The 20,318-nt window shown below is 40.3% G+C and overlaps 1 protein-coding gene across 1 annotated transcript; it reads left to right on the top strand.

Annotated features, from left to right (window-relative positions):
- Window positions 1-28: 28 nt before the first annotated feature.
- On the top strand, window positions 29-11,101 carry rpap1 (RNA polymerase II associated protein 1). Its single transcript, XM_041971421.1, has 27 exons — window positions 29-131; window positions 712-909; window positions 1,042-1,190; window positions 1,409-1,501; window positions 1,791-1,941; window positions 2,103-2,267; window positions 2,411-2,629; window positions 3,232-3,347; window positions 3,480-3,578; window positions 3,716-3,817; window positions 3,898-4,065; window positions 4,199-4,378; window positions 4,461-4,595; window positions 4,674-4,844; window positions 5,141-5,298; window positions 5,747-5,908; window positions 5,996-6,191; window positions 6,309-6,418; window positions 6,558-6,753; window positions 6,941-7,087; window positions 7,285-7,427; window positions 7,718-8,147; window positions 8,562-8,680; window positions 8,774-9,005; window positions 9,110-9,286; window positions 9,925-9,981; window positions 10,416-11,101. The coding sequence occupies exons 2-27, from the start codon at window positions 714-716 to the stop codon at window positions 10,563-10,565; spliced, it is 4,221 nt and encodes a 1,406-aa protein (XP_041827355.1). The 5' UTR covers window positions 29-131; window positions 712-713; the 3' UTR covers window positions 10,566-11,101.
- Window positions 11,102-20,318: the final 9,217 nt, after the last annotated feature.

Genomic DNA, 20,318 nt, shown 5'->3' with positions numbered 1-20,318 from the left:
TAAAAAAAAAAGCCAACTTGCCTTCCTGTTTTGATTCGGAAGGGAAGCGGATGTTGTGCCACGCTAAAATTCTTCCGTGTGAACTGCCGACTTCTGTGGGATTTCATCCAGGATTCAGCTCCTCACTGAAGGTTAGCAGTCATCGTTATAAACATTACAAACACCAACTACAACAGATAATTTAATTCGACACTATTCGTTTATATTTTGATTAATTTGGTCTTCAAAATAAATATGAGTTGAGATTTCAGATGAACGTTCATCTAATGTTTATGACTTCTATTCGCTTTGCGTTGGAAACTCATTTACACGTGAAAAACGGGAAAAGCATCACTTTAGAGTGTGTGGGCAACTCGTTAGTTTAATCTGTCAATGTTTACGTCTCTCTTTCTCTTAGATAACGTATGTAGGCGCTAACATAAACAAGACTAAGATGCGAATGTTGAAATAAAAATATGATCTGATGAATGTTGAAATCAAAACAGTTTTTTCGGCCAGGTGTGACCATCGATGGTATCTGTCTGTTTGACAACTTGCATGAGTTTAATTTAGTTAAAGAGCCAGCCTTCACATGTTAGCAGGCTGAAGAGCAGTTTTTGTTTGCTTTGGGACACTTGAGTCAACAAGTCTGTCATTTAAATCGTGTGAAGTCAGAAATCAGATGTTTGAAGTAAAAGTTGATACCCAACATAAATTTTGTCTGCTTCAAAGGGATGTTGCGGCGTCCCCAACCATCGGACTCTGAGGCGGATCTCCTGAGAGAGCAGGAGCGTTTTCTGACCTCAGGTGCTTTCTCTGCTGCCAGCGTTGTCCGCCGTCCTGACAAGAGGAGAGGCGAAGCTGGAGCAACAGATGGAGCACACAGTGACGAAAATGGAGGAAATCAGAAGGATGTGGTTACCATAGAAGGTTAAAAATGAGTTGTACCCCTTAGATCCATATAAAAAAAAAACACTGTGTGAATAATTTATTCCTCCGGTATAGATTTACAACCTAAAAAACAAAACAAAACCTGATGTTCATCTGTGATGTTTCACTTAGATCTTCCAGACCAGCTTCCATCTCTGACACCAGCTCCTCCGAAGAAATCCCGCTTTAAAGCTAGCCGTGTTACCTTTGAGGATGAGGATGCTGAGGAGAGGCTGGACAGACATGACACTCACATCAGTGCAGTTCTCTCTAGGATCGTTGTAAGTGCCTTTTGTAAAATCTAACTGATTTTTTTTTTTTTTAAAAGTTAAGAAGTCACAGTATAAAACATAAAAATCTTGATTAACATACTGTACATACAGACAGTGCATCACAAATTAAGCTGTTCCTTTGCCTTCGTTGTTATATATTGCATTATATATTGTATACCTTTGCCATTGTGTCAACTATTGCTCAGTAACATCATTCATTGCTTTAGGAGAGAGATACCAGCTGTGCTCCAGTGTCTCTACCAGCATTTACAGGCATGGCATTCCCCAAAGTACTGCACCGCTCAGAAACAAGCAGTCAGGTAAATGTTCATTAATGTCCACTTTCATTTACATGGATTTCACATATTTAAATTGTTTTGTTTTTCTTGGATAAATTTATAAAACATTCCATTATTAGTAGAATTGCGTGTAAATTAGTGAGACAAAAATAAACTGAATCCTTTTCAAGATTTTTTTAAAAATAAAATAAAATGTGAAAAGCCTGAAGGTGATTGGACCTTTTCTGTCACATTACAGTGTTGAAGTCTTTTTTACTTGTGAGCATCATTGTATTAATAAATACTGTGGTTATATTGTCGTTACCCACAGGTACCACCTTCATCACTTGGAGGAAAGAAGAGCATCTTTGCTCGTCAGATTGCTGCTCAGAGACTTCAGGAAGCCAAGAAACCTTTACATGGTTCATCTGATGCTTCTAAAACTCCTCAATCAGGAGAGCAGAACCTCCTTCCTGATACTGGTATAGATACAGGTCACGGTGATCCTGCTGGTGACCTTAAGTATTAATGAACTTTATAGCTCATTTTAAAAGCCGATGTTTTCTTAAATAATATGAAGAACAAATATCAAATTGCCAAATGCCTCTTTTTCTTTCTCACCCTCCTTTTTTTTGTTAATTAGAACCATCTATACATTCAGGCCCCAGGTTGGTGTCAGGTCAGGGACTTGGGGTCCCTGATAGCTTAGGTGAGACCATGAGAATCCACAGAGAGAACCAGGCCAAGCTCCAAGCAATGTCTCAATCTGAGATAGTTGAGGAACAAAGGAAACTCTTGTCCCAGCTTGGTAAGCAGTGATGTAGTCTTTGTAAGAGCATAGAAAAAGGCTTAGTTTATATTATGGTTTTTATTCCAAATTAAAACCATGACAAGAAATTTCTCCAGTTAGTTTGTATGCCTTTGTACAGCACCATTATTTCTGCTTCCCAGATCCCAGACTGGTGGAGTTTGTCAGATCTCGCAAAGCTCAGAGTGACCCGTCCTCTGCGCCCTCATCCAAACACCAGGAGGACAAGAGCAGAAAGGAAGATACTCCTCTTGAAAGTGTTAGCGGTGCGCTCTCTGGTGCTGCTGAGTTGTTTGAACAACCTCAAGAAGTGGAGATGGCTGAGGGAGATGAGGAGCTAGTGCAAACACCAGTGATGACCGGTATGCTTTATTCAGAATAAAGTTTGTCATTTTGTTTTAACTTCTTCCTCTTCAATCATTGCTTGTAGCTGATGATACTCATGGTAGGGGGCAATCAACTAAATTATATGTACTTATTATGGTGCAAAAACATTGATGCAAAGTACATGGGTTGAACTGGGTTAAATTTAAAAGATCTTAACCATCGTCACATAAATTAGATATAAATGATGTCCATGTAAGTGGAATTTACTAAATCTGCACACAACCAGCTGAATTCAGCCTTTAAAATGTATCCACCTGTGGAAAAACCCAATCTTTTTACCCACTCTCTTGGCTGTATTTCATCTTTATTTCGGCCACTAAATACAGCATTGTTTACAAAGTTGGTACATAAACCGTTAATTGTTTTTTTTTTTTTACTTGTCTCACTGACTGTCATCTATTTGTCACATATAGATTAAAATGATTCATTCTAAGGTAATAAAAACACAATAATTAATTTAGTGAAGTGATAAGATTATTACAAGGATAGTTTTAAATTGTATAATTAATGTTTTGTTGTAGACCTCTCACACTGCAACCTTAAACTCTTTTTGCCCTCTGATGTCTTGCAAATTCAGAGGAGGAGCTGCCAGTGAAGCCTCAGAAGAAATGGGTCCACATGGATAAGCTGGAGCCAGATAAGCTGGAGTGGATGAGAGATTTGCCTGCACCCAGAAGAAAAGGAACCAAGAAGGTAAGAGGTGGTTCTTTCTGAGATTTTTTTATTCATTTTCCTAGTTTCAAGTGTTTTTTTTTTTTCTAGAATTAAAAATGTATGTATATCAGTCTGCACATTCTCCTGTATGGTTTTATGTGCCCTGAAAAGGCCATGCAGGCTCGTTTTGACTTTGCGGGGACCTTAATTCCACCTACTGAGGATCTGCCAACCCACTTAGGCCTGCACCATCACGGAGAAGAACCTGAGGTCAGTAGCGTTACGTTTAATAACAAACACATAAAAAGTCTCAGTTTTATAAAAAAAAACACTAGTTTCTATGTTAGCTTTCACAGAAAGTCTTTGTTTCTTCGAACATGTTTATGGTTTTATTCTTGTCTCCCCAGCGGGCAGGTTACTCCCTGCAGGAACTCTTCCTGCTGTCTCGGAGTCAGATCATCCAGCAGAGGTCTCTGGCTCTCAGCACTGTGGCCAACATCCTCTCAAAGGTACACAAACTTGCATGCACGTTGTAACACATGACTGCAGAGAATTTAGTCAGCATTCAGCTGTGTTTTGTGTCTTGCAGGCGCGAGATGGGGAGTACCTGTCGGTTCTAAAAGGCAGCGTGATTTCCACTCTGCTCGACGCTGGCCTGCTCTTCCTGCTTCGCTTTGCTCTGGACGATGGTGTGGAGGGAGTGATGTCTGCAGCAGTCCATGCACTTAAAGCCCTCCTTGTTTGTACAGAAGATGAAGTAAGATCATCCTGAGAATTAGATAGTTTAATAACAGTAATGACAGTAAACTGTGTAGAGGTTGTTACTGTAAGAGAATAAAGTGTCTTACTGTGAGTGTGTGACAGCAGAGCTCTTCCTGGATTTGTTTCAGGAATGTTTGGACTTAACCTTTTCTTGGTTTCGCGGTCTGGCCTCCTTCCCTCTGCTGCCATCTTCTCAAGAGGAAGAAGATGAGGAGGATGAAGGGCTTGATGAAGTCATGAAGGAGACAGCCAAGGAAAAAGAAGAGAGGAAGAGTGATTATGATGTTTCCAGACAGGATGTTGTCAAAGTAAATAACCAAGCTATTTTTCATCGTACTTGTATTTAAGTTTGGCATATAAAGACTGGCTGGTGACTGGTGTGTGTTTCAGGGTTTGATGAAGATGAAGTTGCTCCCCAGGCTGCGCTACATTCTTGAAGTAGTCCGACCATCACCTCGGGTTGTCCAGGACATCCTGCAGATCCTGACACGTGTCGCGCGGCACTCCTCATCCTCTGCCACACAGGTTACAAGAGTAACTCTGATAAGTCTCCAGACTGGTTCCCTGCACCGCTGCTTACTGTTTACTGTATTTCGCTCTCAGGTGTTGGATTGTCCTCGTCTGATGGAGACAGTGATGTCCGAGTTCCTTCCCACTTCCTGGGTGGCATTAGATTTACTCAAACCTCAGTCCATTTATGGACACCCGCTGGCCAGCGCCATGAAGCTTTTAAGGGTTTTGGCTACATCTGGCAGACACGCCTGTGCTAGACTGGTAATTGTTTCAAATAGTCGATAAATTTTAAATGGTTCAGTAGTCATTATGTGGATGAGCTTCATGTGTATTTACATGTGTAAGCATTCAACGGTGAGAAAAGGTTCCACACCTACCTTTTTTTTAAATGTGGTGTGCATCTTGAATTTGGAAAAAAAAAATCAAATGCTACATGTGATACATTTATATTAGTTATGGCTGTATAAGATTAGCTCTAGGTATGTTTTAAACAGTGTTTCATTATTTCTACATAATTAATTAAAATGAGTAAATCTGCCTTTTTTTTCCCCCTCAAGTTAAACTCTTTGGGAGTGAAGGAGCGTTTATCATGCCTGCTAAGTGCTGAGCCCAGTGAGCTGCTGCTGCAGCCGACAGAGGCTCTCAGGATCACCACCGAGGCGTACAGGCTGTGGGCTGTAGCCGCCGGCTACGGACAGGCTTGCAAACTGTACATGTAAGTTCGTTCTCATCTCGTCAGGCAGCTGTCATCTTGGTGGCCAAGCAGATGTAGTGGTATGACCCTTATCTCCAACTATTCTACCTGTTTAACAGATTTGATCACCAACAACTTCTACCTTTTTTTCCATCTAAAATCAAATTCAAATGAAAGATTTGCAACTTTGGTGTAATAGAAGAGATGTTTTTACACTTTGAGTTGCAACGTTGCCGCTTTGGGAGCTGTGTATGACTTCTAGTTATCAAATTCGGAGAATGTAGAGTTGTTTTTTTAGAGGAATATTTTCTAAATTTTAATTCATCTGTTTGCACCTTGCTCTATGCAGCCTGTCAGATTTGCAGTCAGTGCAACACATATTTCATTAACAGAATCATGGCAATAAGAATGTCTAACTCTTGGTGAGACTTTTGCTTGACGTCCTTTAAATGTGTGTGTATTTGTCCAGAGACCTGTATCCAGCTTTAGTGAAGACACTGCAAACTGTCCACCAAGTTCTGTCCCCCTCAGACCCTCTGCAGCTCCAGCGACTCTCAGCTCTGCTTTCTCTGCTCACTCAAGTTACACACACTGCTGGCTGCCATCAGTTGCTACAAGCTGGCATGGTCAGGTATAGAAGAGCAACATGATGAAGACTCAAACACTGTTTGCTTGAAATATCCAAGTCAGATTGTTGCCTACTCTGTTTTTACTGCAGCGCTCAAGGCGAGGAGTGTCCCCCTCCACCTCCTGTGTCTTGGGGTCATGTCATTGGGTTACAGGCATCGCTGCTGGGACATTTAAAGGGTTTTGTCAAGAGTCTTGACAATCCAGTCCAGAAAGACAGCAGCTTGGCTCTCATACCAGTTTACCTGGTCTATTTAGAAGCTTACTACTACCAGCTCTCCAGACAGGTACTCTTGCCAGCCTCATTGTTCAGGAAACTGTGTTTCAGATGGGTTCTTTAAACTTGGAAACTTGCAAAACCTGTTGCATATTTATTAAATATTTCAATACTTCCCGATCATCAGAACTGTTTCAAGCCAGTGGAGACTCTTCAAGAACTGGAGCTTCTGACGTCCGAGGTTCTTCTCCCTCTTATGTGTCACAGTGCTGTGCAAAGCCTGATGAAGAATCTCAGGTACGACTGATTTATTCTGAGCCCATATTGTCAGTGTAGTTTTGTTATCATTGTTTTTATTTTTAGATAATTTAATAAGTCTAATTAAAACTAGTTGTTTTTTTCAACAGCTTGCTTTATCCTTTTTTTTTTAAACAAGGTCTTCCTCAGTGGTGTGCACTGTTCAGTCTGGTCAGCTGGACCCAGAGACTACTCCTAACCTGCCTGGTTTGGCCTGCCCAGGATGGAGGAGCTGTCCTGGGATGGTTGTCTCTAGCTCGCCCTTCCCTCTTCTGACAGGACTGGGACTCCTCTTGGAAACAATCACAGGAATCCATAAAGGTCTCAGCAGCAAGGTAGTTTTTCTTTTAAGAACTTAAAGTTATTATATGTTTTAATTTGATACCACAAGCTGTAATGCGGGCAGCTGACGATTTGAGTCCAAGTCAAAATTTGCTGCTGTCTTGTGGTGAGATACGATAACCACATATTTTACTTGAATGTTTCACTTTTCTTTGTGCGATCTTCTTTCCCTCTCTTCAGTTTACTGGCCTCCTCCTGTCAGAGCCTGTGATTGGTTACCTGCACAGCTGCTGTCAGGCTAAACCCACTTTTTCACACTCCAGGGCTTGGCTCCTGCATCATGAACACCATCTCCTTTACCTGCTGCTCCAGCTGGCACACAGACTGGTACATCTCACTCTGATTTATAGGCGTTTTTTGGATTTGAACAGCTACATATCTGATAAATGTTATCTTCTGTCACAAAGTCTTATTGTTTTATAATCCATTTCATAACATATTGAACAGTTTGTCGGTGAGTTTTGGTTATATTTGGGAGGAAGTTGTGCTTTTCATTTTACTCTCATCTTTTTCATATTTCTCAGGTTCCGACTGAGCCAGAAGTAGCAAAACATGCTTCACTTTACCACCAGGTGACGCTGCTGCTTCTTCAATGGTTGTTGCCAGGCAGTGAATACTTGGCGCATGAACTGCTCTCCACTATTGTTTTCAGCAAGGATTTCATATCGTAAGCATTCTTTTCATGTTCTCATTTTAATCAGCGGTCAATTTCCACGAAGCACAAACACAGCCTGCAATCCCGATCTTTTGTTTTTCTTCTCCAGCTGATATTTTCTGCCTAAATAATTATGCTGGGTATAGCTTGAAATGATGAAACCCATGATTGTGATTTATCATCGCTTGATATCATTTTTAATACTGCATTTTCTTTGGTGTACTGTTAAATGCATAGATGTCACATTGCCACTGTTTTTCCTTGTTACTCAGATGTATTATTTGTTGGTCTCTGGTTTGCAGAGAGGGACACAGCGGAGGACCTGAGGCCGTAGAACTCGGGGAGCTGAAGCTTCATGAGGACACACAACACACCTCTCTATCGTTCCAGACTGTCGGCGCACTCCTGAGAGAAGCCTGCATCCAGCTACCATCCATACGAGGCTGCTTCCTGACTCATTTGGCCCATCTGGAGCCATCTGTACTTGCATCCAGAGATGCTTACCTGGGGCGTAGCCCGTGGATCAACTCCCATCTTCTTCCAGAGCTCACCGGCCCCACACTACCGTCCGACTGGCCTTTCCTCCCGCTAGTCAGCCTGTACGAGCGAACAGGGGTGTCTGATGGTGGAGGGCTGGCAGTGGAGGAGCTGCCTCAGGGGGCGCTGCAGACCGTGACCCACTGTCTGCAGTGGCTGCTGCTGCTGGAGGTCTGGAGGGAGGAAAGTCTGAAGGTAGAAAATCAAGTCAGGGTAGCTATATTTCTGCAACCTTCATAACAAAGTTGCCTCAAAGGGGTTATGAGTTTCTTTCGTGTACCTCCGGAAGTTGAGGAAGAAATTCCTCAAGTTTAACCTAAAGCAGATTTTATGAGGCTGATGCTCATATTGTAAGATAAGGTGTTGATAGTAAGATTTAAGACAGGATTTACTGGACATGTTATCAGTTATTTTTTGTGTTTGCTTTTAGTCCTACTTAGGGTGCCTTTTTAAAAAAGAACTAATCAATGAAACAATAATGAAATTTAACAATTGTGATGGTGCTATCTATGATTTCACAATATTCTGATTAGTAATATTGATATAGTTCTTCAGTTGATTCTTTTGCACCCCCATTCTGTAAAATGAGATTTATTTCTGTGTTTGTAGGTGATCCCTCCTGTTGCCAAGCTCGCTCGCCTGTCCTGTGTGTTCCTGTGTTCTAGTGATTTGTTCTTGGAGAAACCTGTTCAGAAACTGACCTGGGGTCTGTTCAGACTGCTGACCAGGTCTGATAAAACATCTAATATATCACTCTTTTGCACCAGATGTAAGCTTTAAACCTCTAAAGCTCCTAATAAAGGAATGTTGCTTCTCCAAAGGGGATCCAGGCTGGACTCTTTGGACTTGAACGTGCCTCCTCCTGGTCTTGCCTCCTTCCAGGACTTGTATACAGCCCTCTTGGCCCAGTATGAAGCTGTGTCTTTTGGAGACCGCTTGTTTGGCTGCTGGGTCCTCTTGCCTTTGCAGAGGAGGTACAGCACCACTATGAGGCTGTCTGTGTTTGGAGAACATGTGGGGATGCTCAGATCACTGGGGGTCACGTTGGAACAGGTAACAGCATAAGCTACCTTTTTAATAGCAAGTATGATGTAATTTTGCAGCTCTGTTCTTTATTCTTACGCGAGTCACTCTATTTTCTGACCATTCACATGAAGCTGTCTATCCCTATCGAGCGATTCACGTCGCCACCTGAAGACTCCCTGCCTCTCCTTCGCCTCTACTTCCGCTCTTTGGTAACAGGGACTCTGAAGTTCTCCTGGTGTCCTGTCTTATACGTGGTTGCCTTGTCTCACGTGAACGCATTCATCTTCTCTCAGGACGCTGCAGCACAGGTACTGCTTGGCTCATATGTGTTGTCTGTGCACAAAGAAGAAGGGAAACGACAGAAAAATATGTGATTTATGTCAACACTGAGTGTTTACCTTTATAAGTTAGAAAAACTGAGCTCTGCTTGGCAGATTCTGTCTGTATCTGTTAAGATTGTGTTTTGTGGATTCTTTGTTTTTTTTTGTGTGAAATGTTAAGCGAACTCCCACATGTGTAATGATTTAACAAATCCAGAGGGTGCTGCAGCTGCACTGAGTAGGAGGCGCGATTTGTGGGTTGTGTGAGCTCAGGGATTTTACAGGGATCTATTAACATTTTCTGGAGCATCAAATGTGGGCTCGGTGGATTTTCTGACTCTCCTCATGCTATTGATTACAACTCAGTGGGGCAGCCTCAGAATTTTACTTGGCTCCCTAATGTTCATAAAGATGGTTATTTGAGGTATGCAAGTTGGATTTAACGTTAAATTTTATGGACCTTAAAATTCTCGAATGAGAAACACATTTTCTAACATGCTATTTACTCAATTCCCAAATTGCAGAGCAGTGCAGCTGAGAATATTAATGAATACAGTGTGGAAAGGGCAACGTAGGTGCATCAGTAAAGAACATCAGCTGTGTGTAAACCACTTACTGTTTTCCAGGAGGTTGAAGCTGCTCGACACAGTATGTTGAGGAAAATCTACTACCTGACTGATGAGGTACCGCTCTCCCAGCTTGTTTTCTGTCACCTTTATTTTTCTGTTCTCTAGATCCCATTGATGTTATTGATTAACCACTCTTGTTCTTGTTTACACCGTTTCCATTTTACTTAAGTCTAATCTGTTTACTGCAGTTTCTTTAACTTCAGGTAGTTGTTAGCCTCTTCATTTGTTTCTCTTACTACTTGTGGGCATTATATCCTAGTTTTCCGCTTGTTGGTTGTTATTGTTATTGTGGGCTGAATAGTTGTTATCTCTGTAAACTTGAGTTTTCATTAACATAACGTCCCGTAAACATTAATCTGCCTTTGTCGGCTCAGCCTTGAATTCCTCCAATAATTTAGTTTGAAATTTTGATTTTAGCATCACTTGTAGGGAATAACTAAAACTCCTGCTCTACTCACACCCTTTCACTGTCATTATCTCATTTCCAGGTGTTGAGGAACCACTTGCTTCTTTTCCGTCTTCCCCAACAGCACACACAACTCGGATTTGATACATATGAAAAGTTGCCTCCCATTAGAGCAAAGCGTTTAGAGAGTGTTTTGGGTGTGCATGACAGCAAAGATGACAAAGGAGACTGAGTGAAGCAAAGAGGGACAAATAAAGTGGAAGCGAACCAAAAAGGATGCAGAAGAGGGACACTGTGAGTCTGTTGGTGTGTGAAATAATATGAAGTACAACAGATTCAAGATGGTGGGAAGCAAAGTCAGCAGTGGAAGGCCACATAAACATCAAGATCTATCTTGGCCCAAAAAACAGCACGGTCACAAATGTTTCTGTGTCCAGTTCTCTTGGCGGAAACCAAATCTTAGCTGGAGTCGGCCAGCTGTGCAAATAACTTGGAGAGCTGTCACTGGAAATGACCTGAATCCTTGTTCAGCCACAGCAAAATGTTAAATACAGAAATGAAGTACAGATGCAACAAGCCACAGGTCCTGCAGTTCTTGTCCTGTTTCTACTTGTGACTCCAGTATTTTGCCAAAATTACAGTTTTATTTTTTGTGCTTGAAAAGCAGCCCAGGACAGTTCTTGGCGTCTGAGTAGGAAAGACAAATGTCCAACTTTACAAGTGCCTGAAATGGTCTTTTTATTTGTGAATAAAGCAACACTCACATGATGATGATGTATGACTCTTTGTAATCCCTCTAAGACACAGCACTGCAACTCTAGCCCTGCAAATGAATTTTAACAGACTATGACTGCCAACCGCATTAGGCATTAACAAATGAACTGAGGTTAAGAGCTTCATTTCATGTTTTTTAACAGATCACACACACATCTTTTGGAACACTTCCGATAAGAAGAATATTCTATTCCACCTCTATACTGACTCACTCACAATGCCACATAAGCTTGATCCAGTCCCATTACACAACATTAAATTAGTCACAAGTCGATAAAGTTAAATGTCCTAACTTCCTAAACCCATTTAATATTCAATTTATGCATTAAAGATATCTGAAACTACATGTAGGGGCAGCCCTGCATATGTATTCATCCCTTAACCTCTGGACAGCTTATTCTGATGGTGGATGAGCAAACACTTCTCCTAGTTTTGGGAATTCAGGCTTGTTAATGAACCCTTCTGCAGCAGATCATCAGTGCAATAAACATGATGAAATAACATTAAGGTTGAACTAAATAAAATCCCTATAAAAATGAGTATGAGTGTGGATTCCTGTAAATGAAGCACTCTTAAGTGTTTAACTTAATTAGTCTGCATTTTAGTGATGTTTTCACGTCATAAAATATTGTGCCAGTACTTCAGATTTTTTTTTATCTGTGTGATTAAAGAACATTGATCCAGCATGTCTCATGATTTTACAGCAACAGTAATTAGCAAATTCCTTTTACACTTTTAGCAACAACCCTGTACTTTTGAAAAGGTGAATTTCTTTTTCTCATTATGCTCTTTGGTTTTGCCACTATGCAAGATTTTAACTTCACATGTAGAGCATGATATCAGGGTTCATTCATTCTTTCGCCTGGTGTTCCCATGAACTGTTCTGACCTGATTATTGATTAATATAAAGTATTTTTTTTTAGCTGTTTTTAGATTCTCGTCTCCAGTGGAATTTCTTGGTATGTGTTACGCTACTGAAAGACAATGGCACCTCCTGTTGGTACTAATGTTGGTCACAAGATTCAGTCCACATCTGGTTTGAATTTTTTTCTCGTACATTGAGGGAAACATGCAAAAGTGTTCCACAACAAAAATGAGGAGTCTGCAAGAGGCCCAAGAGACTGGATCATGATTGACAGGCAGGAAGCAGTGAAAAAAAGTTGTTTGACATTTTGCTAAATTCTTGCAGAAATGTAGATGAGACTAATAACCTGTTGTAAATACTGCGTCTGGCAGCTGCTTAGCTTATATTAACATTAAAGAGGCAAAATTTTGCTGAATGGATTTTCTTTTACTACTAAAGGTTCTGTAGGATTCAGACTAGTCTCAAGAGAAATATAATGCCCATTAACATTTCTGGAAACCAGAAATGCATAAAATATGTTTGTGTTGTACAGAAGCTCTACTTTGATCCTTTTAACATTTTATAAACTTGAACTAACTTTAAAAAAAAAAACTAAAGATAAAAGGTTTAAAGAAAAATGGTCAGTGTCAGGACAGGTGGAAACAGAGAAGCGTGTCCTTGTGTAGCTGATCATGGCTCTGTCAGCTAAGAACATGTGTTAAACTATTTTCCACCCCGGCCTGCCATAAGCCCCCTCTGATCCTGCATATGTCCCAAAACTAAAACCTAATGTAAAGTAGATACATAAGTACACACCACTACATGCATAAAAACATCTACTTACTTATTGCTAGTTTTGGTTTCCAGAGATCTAACAGAGTATTTTCTCATAGCAAACATATTGTTTGTAGTCCAGGGATGTAACACATCTGCATAAAGCAAAAAACACAAAAACACAAAGCTTGTTATAAGAAATAATAAGCAATTGTTTTGATATGTTGCCATTTTTGAGCAGCAGACCATACAGAGCAGACTAACCAAGGAGCTCCCCCAAAGGGCTCAGGGGGGAGGCTTTGAACATCAGAGCCATTGTGATTGATGTCCACAAATTGTCCCTTTTTTAAGAGAAAAAAGTAAGACTATATGTTGTTCATTTAACTTTGGCTTTATCAAAGGACAGGACTCAACCAGAATACATTATTTATGGTGAGAATCTCACTTTTGAAAGCTTAAAACCAAGCATGGTTTCAGCACAGGGTGGAGCAGGGGGTCCACAGCATTTTAGTATAGTGGTCCCTCGCCATATCCCAGTTCATCTTCTGCAGTCTCGCTGTTTCGCGGATTTTTTTTTGTATGCAACACTCCATATTTAAGTATGTAAATCAACCATTCTTTGTCCAAATTTTATTGTAGGAATCAGCCCACTGTGTTTTGTGTCTTGATTGGCCAAAGTCTGTCCAAAGTCAGTCTACTTCATGTCCTGTGTTCTTTAACTGTGTTTCATATCGATTCCTGATCACTTCGCTATACTGTAACACTGTAAAAAAGTAGCTCCAGCAACTTCCCATAGCCATGTTCTTCACTCTGAAAAAGACAGCAACACCCGGCCCTTCTGTGAAAAACAACATTACAGACAAGGGTGGGGATGCAGGGCCAGCAGAGAAGCTGTAATATATTTTATGGGATGAGTAATTATGAAGAAATTCACGTTGTTAAATATATGTAGGTTTTTGAGAGTGTGTGAGAATGTTGAAAATGTTCATTATAGTTTGGGAAAGGTCTGTAAACACTTCGAGGAGGGATAATGTAATGGAAAAATTTATATACATAACCCTTATATTCTGTAGACTATACTTTGTATTATTAAAAACCTTGACTTATGATTCACTGAGGAGGAGAACGACTTGTACCCAGATAATATTTAGTGAGCTCTCCTCTCCCATCACACCACTGATAACATTCTTTAGAAACTGTGTACCAGGCTGTGCAGGGTTTGAAGACAGTGTACTGAGGATTTGCACCAACGACCTTGATGCCATCACGTCATGCGAGTCTATATTAACCAAGCCCATGTGTATCTCTGCGGACTCGCTCAGCCAAAGCTGTTTGACTGTGTGACTCCCATTGTTGATCAGCTCTTAATAAAAATACTTTGTTTGATTCTCACTTAGTGTGTGATCTTTGATAATAAAATTCCACAACAATAATTAGGCCTTAACATGCATTTGAATTGTAAAAAATTAATAAGGTCTTCATTTCGCGGATTTCATTTATCGCAGGGTGTTTTCAGAACGTAACCCCCGCAGTAAACAAGAGACCACTGCATATGCATGAAGTGGGTCCCAGAGGACAAAAGGTTCTCACACCTCCTATTGGTCAAGAATGAGATTTTGTGTGCTTGGTTTCATGATGATCATGTAATTATAGGGAAATAAAACCTAGGTAGCACAGACTGCAGTGCAGCAGTAGGTGAGAGTTGAAATTCAGTCCACCTATGTCAGTTGTTTTCTACATCCAGTGGTAGTACTGTCTAAATTTGTCTTAACCTTAACTTTACTTCATGAATTATTTTGGTTGCAAGGTAGCAGGTTAAGACGACAACATGCCTGTTTACCAAACTCACTGGTCTTGTATGAAATTATATTCTTAAGACACTTTTTCTTTGTATTTGTACTTATTTAATCTCACCCTTTTCAAAGAAGAAATGCATAAAAATGACCACTCGTCAGCACGTTTACCTGACTATGGAAACACATGGGTTGTGTGGAGAACAGCACAGTGAATTAGCCTATGTTTATGTTACAGAGCCTCAAAGCCAGAAAAGAAAGTAATTTTAGAAAATAATCTTCAATAAAAACAAACATTAATTTCATATTTGGCTGCTGTCCAGATTAAACAAATAAAACTTGTTAATTAACTTGTGCTGTTTGAGATCATTTTCAGTTTCTCGCACATGGCAGCTTTTGTGGAGTTTTTCTTGTAGCTGCAGCCAACAGTGTGAAGTCAGTCCTGGAGTGTGTGCACACTGCTCTACATTGATCTTGGGCATCTCTGCTGAGCTCTGACAGGTATTGATTCCACTCCATAAATTCTGTACTATGCTAGTTAAGTGCTGTGCAGTGTGTTCGTGCCCCAGTTCTCATCTCAAGCAAATGATGTAATGTTAAAGAAAACAGTTCCCCAGTTTTGTTTACCCATGAGTACTAAGAAACCACACAGGACAGCAGAGAAGGGATAAAAAAAGACTCGAAAAGTATCCATTCTCTGTGAGATAGAGAGCTGGCAAAGCCTTAGAGTGAATGACACTGACTATCCCATCTGTGGGGTAAAGAAACTGCAGAAACATTTACCAGAGCTAGATAAAGTCTTCAGACTCTCTCATGGATTCTATTCTGGCCAGATTAGCTTGATATATTGAAGGTGACAGTCTAAATTGGCCCATAAAACACATACACACGATCACACGAACCTTCTAGCCTCTATTGCAACCAGGTAACACTTAGAATTAGAGATTATGTATTTATATTTCTGGAATAACAATTAAAGGGTGCAAGTGCAATCTATCATAGGTAATATTATGCAGTACCTATTAGCCAAGTGTTTGCTGGGTAACTGCTTATTTATCCATAAAAGTACACAAGGTTATGAACTCTCAAATTCAGATGCATTCAGAAGCTTTTAGTTGTGCATGCATCTTTAAAGCAACCAGTCAGTTGTTTCAGCCTTGACTCTTTTCTTATCCATGCATGGAGGTTTCATATATACCACATCAATATGAGAGCTTGTCCATTACCTCGTGCTGCAGTAGCAGCTAAGCCACTTTTTAAAATGTAGTTTAAAAGATAATCATTAGAGCTTTGACTTGTGAACTTTCAGTTGAATCCCATGCAGTAATATGATTTTATTTATAAACCACACAGCATTTACAGGATAAGGTAGTAACATAGCATTAACTGGAATCATGGCAACACAGATTAGATGGTAGATATGAGCAGCTAGACCATATTTTTACTGTGAAAATAACCAAGTAACATTTTATTCTATTCTATTCTATTCTATTCTATTCTACAGTCATTTAGCAGACGCTTTTATCCAAAGCGACTTACATTTTAATGCACCCTGTTGGTTTAAATGAGTTTTTAACTACTTTTTATTTTAATATTTATTTTCTAAATTTTGACACACACAGACGCAACTATAAAAAGCAGATCTGTCACAAGAAGAATGTTTTTAAAAAAGAAAAACACATCCTTGTATTACACTAAAAAAATTTGCTAAATTATGATCAGGTGTCTCCGACCTCCTTGGGGAGTGGCATGTGGAATGTGTCTTCTTTTTAACCTCTGACATCCAAATTCTGTTGCTGCTTTTCCTTTTAAGTGTGACCTGGCATCATATCAAGATCTAAAGACCTCTGAAGCCTTCAGAAAAAAAAAGCTGTGGATGTTTAAGCCTGGAAGACAATTTTAAAAGATCAAAACTAAAAAGCAAGCAGAGTTCCATTCCTTCAACCAGCCAGTGGTGGGTCAAAATCAATACAAAAACCACATTGCCGGGCCACAAGCACAAGTAAGGCCTCGACTACCATTAAAAACACAGGCAACCTGCTGAACTTGACCTTGAAATAATACGGAAATTAAAAAGCAGCAGTGACAATATGGCTGATGGTTTTATATTGCTTACAAAAAGGCAGAGGTAGCAGCCAAACTCTAGTCAGCAATCCTTTTGTCAACCAGACTATGCAAAACCCATATGAGAGGTTTCTAAAAGGAATCTGAACTCACACACCATGCTGACTCACAATACCAGTGGATCAAACAGTGCGACTGGTTACATTCTGCCACCTGGTAATTAAATTGGTGGGGGTTTGGTTGTGGTTCCCTCTCACTGGCATGACAGGCGGATGGTGTCCCGATTCTGGTCTACCTCTGATTACCACCCATGAACCACTTTCTTCTGTATCAAAGCTTGACAGCCCATAATCTGGCTCAGCTGCAGAAGCAGCAACATCATTGAACGATGGACATAATGGACCTCTGCCAGCCTGTGTAGTGGAGCGACCCCATACACTACCTGGAACACGTTAGGGCCCCACATGTCCTGGATCTTATTGCAACCTCTATGGGAATGGTCCCACAAATAGACCTGCTGCCCTGCTGGCAGCACCTCCTCCACTGCTCGTTTAGCTACCCTCTCCTTGTCCTACGTCTACAGCCTGCTTCATCTTGTCCTGAGTGTTTTCCACTGCCACCTAGTCGATGCTGGTGCTCTTGGATCCAGTCACAAACTTCACCCCTTCTGGGTTCTTCAATGCAGCCTAACAGAAAATCAATAGGTAATTGGGGTTCATTAGAGGCCCTCTCTCACAGTAAAGCGATCCCACTGGTGTAATAATCCTAGTAATGCAGGTGGAAGCTTCTGCTGTTCAGTCTGGCTTGGGATCTGTTGTAGCTGAAAATAGAGCAGGGTGACACTGATACCTAAATCGGCTCCTTGTAGCACAACCTTATAATTAATGGATCTTTCTGGAAGCACAGAGATGGCATGTTGAACATTAAATCTTTGCTACAGCATAGTTTCTATCACTGTCACTGGTATACAGCTTCCTGGGCGGTCCGATATGACAAGAGCCTCAGTACAAGAGGAATGCTGCCTAGACAAAGCATCAGCGTTTCTGTTAGTGTGCCCTGGTTTCTATTTAATGGTGTAGTCAATAACAGCCATGTTATTGACTACACGTACTCACAAAACTTCTATGTCAGCCCATTTCTTTCCAAGACTTCACACACACCATCAGCAGACAGAACATGTCAACAGTACTTGTCTACAAACGTTCTATTTTTCCAGCTTGGCCTTCAAACCTTGTTCTTGAAAAGGGCTCATAACCATTTCCAGGCGACTGAGATATTCATCCACTGTGGAGGAAAAGATGATAATGTCACCCAGATAGAGCAGTAACGAACGACAATACTGGTTGCCAAACATCTGCTCAATCAGTTGCTGGAACATACTAGGGACATTATATAACCAAAATGTATCTTCTGGAACTCAAAAAGGCCAAATTGGGGGCAAAATATGTTTTCATTTTTTCTTGCTGTGTGACCTGATGGTATCCACTTGCAAGATCAATAGTAGAAAACCATTGGACACCTGATAAAGCATATAAGGACTCCTCGATCCTTGGCAGTCAAAACGCATCTTTAAGTGTTTTGCCATTAAGCAGCCTGTAGTCCACACATAACCTCAGGCTACCGTCTTTCTTCCTTACCAGAACAATGTAGGAGGCATAGGGGTTACAGCTGGGTCTAGACTTGCCATGCAACCATTAGACATAGGATCCCTACTTCTAGAACACTGCATGGCACTAAACGAAGGGACTGAAAAACAAGTTCACAAACTGGTCTTTGAGCAGAGTAGGTGCATCAAGCATTCTCCTAAGAGCACTATGTTTAATCAATTCCATGAGGTAGCACAAAGAATGTTAAAACTCTTTCCTCTTCAATCTGCTTCCTTGAAAAAAAACTCTGCTGCAAAGACACATACGATTTAGAACAGCCATTCAATTCCTGGAGAATAGCTTTCATACAGTGTCCTTGTTTTCTGCTATAGGCCTGTAGTGGATCTCCTCATTAGCCTCACCATAAGTGATCATATAGAAAATATGCCTGGTCAACCGGCTTCAGAGGTTAGAGGTTTCTAAAAGACACTGGAATCTGAGCTTGCACGCCACGCCAACACACAAGATCAGCGATCCAGTGTGAACACAGCTGTTGGGTCATGCTTTTATGATTGTAGCCAAATTAGGAAGGCGGAATTATGAATACCCTCTCCTGGCTGGTAGCCCAGGATGGACACTCAACTACTGGTTACACATATTTAAAATTGGAATATTTAAAGCTAAAGCGCCTATTTAATTCCCATTAAGATCTCTCACAAGATTTGAAAAACAATGGTTAAATTGTCCATGGTTAGGCTGTTCCAGAAAACAACCCTAACCCTAATGAAGGGTATATATGTGTGTATGCGCACACACTGATAGACTTGTAGAGTCAGCTTACTCAGAGGAGCATCAGCTACAAACTACCATTGTATCTCTAAACGTTTGCACAAGCTTATTTTATATAAGAGCACAGCTTACATTTTCTTTACATAAACATGTTTAAGAACAAATATTTCACGAGTAAGCTCTAAAACGGAGACCATCCGCTTGCGGCCAAGAAAAATTAGATTGGTTGGTTTCATTGTCTGAAAGAGCTGCCACTCACAGTCCAGTCAAAAACGATGAACTAGCCTAATTATGTCAAAAAACTCTAATTAATAGACAATGTGGTCTAAGACAGCCTGCAGGATGAAGTACAATGCCATCCCTTCATGCTGTTGCAGACTACATGCAACAACCCCAGGTTTGTGAATGCTGTAGTTCTCAGAGCTCTAAGGTGGAACTAACAGTGGAAAAAAATGTAAGATTTAAACATGTCTCTTTTGGTGTAAAATCATAATACCTAAATGAACAAAAAACAACAAAAACAAAAAAAAAATCCCCTTTGGTGTGTCATCAAAGCAGCCAGCTTTGCTAGCTAGCATAAAAATCACTTATAGAGAGGACTCAGAAAATGTTGGACTCTGAAAGAATCTCTTTAATGGCAACTTAAAAAGAAGGCTGGTAAAGATGGTAAACACCTGACAAAGACTCAGAAATTGTTTTTGTACCTAATGTTGATGACTAGTCAAAATACAACAGTTATACAATATCTAAAAAAGGGAAATGAATAGGAGTGGGAAAATAAAATGCATTTCATTAAATGTAAGAGGGATTAACTCGCCCATTAAGAGGAAGAAAGTATTGACCTATCTTAAAAAACAACATACGGATATTGCATTTATTCAAGAGACCCATCTCACACATATAGAACACTTAAAATTACGAAGAGAATGGGTCGGCCATGTATTTTTCTCCTCATTTTCATCTAATGCTAGAGGCGTAGCTCTGCTTATTAATAAAAATCTCAGATTTCAATTAAAGTCCAAAGAACAAGATAAATATGGCAGGTTTGTCTTGATTGATTGTATAATAAACACAACAAGGGTTATATTGGTATCTTTATATGGTCCAAATCTGGATGATCCACAATTCTTTAATGATTTAATTTTAAAACTAGCAGAATTTGACGCCCCATATATCATGGGAGGGGATTATAATTTAGTGTTAAATCCTTTAATGGACCGTTCTAATTCAAAAACTGATGCATTAACTAAATCTGCAAAGGCTTTGACTCAAGGTATGAAAGAACTAAGACTTGGTGATGTATGGCGAGTGCGCAACCCGACTATTAAAGACTATTCTTGTTACTCTAATGTTCATAATAC

This window comes from Melanotaenia boesemani, chromosome 20 (assembly GCF_017639745.1).
Source record: "Melanotaenia boesemani isolate fMelBoe1 chromosome 20, fMelBoe1.pri, whole genome shotgun sequence".
NCBI lineage: Eukaryota > Metazoa > Chordata > Actinopteri > Atheriniformes > Melanotaeniidae > Melanotaenia > Melanotaenia boesemani.
This window is presented reverse-complemented; position numbering and strand designations above follow the sequence as displayed.

Bases quoted from the DNA above. Each gene is read 5' to 3' on its own strand.
- rpap1 (XM_041971421.1), top strand. From the start codon at position 714: ATGTTGCGGCGTCCCCAACCATCGGACTCTGAGGCGGATCTCCTGAGA. The intron at 8,148-8,561 runs GTAGAAAATCAA...CTGTGTTTGTAG, and splicing joins GGAGGGAGGAAAGTCTGAAG to GTGATCCCTCCTGTTGCCAA. The intron at 9,006-9,109 runs GTAACAGCATAA...ATTCACATGAAG, and splicing joins TGGGGGTCACGTTGGAACAG to CTGTCTATCCCTATCGAGCG.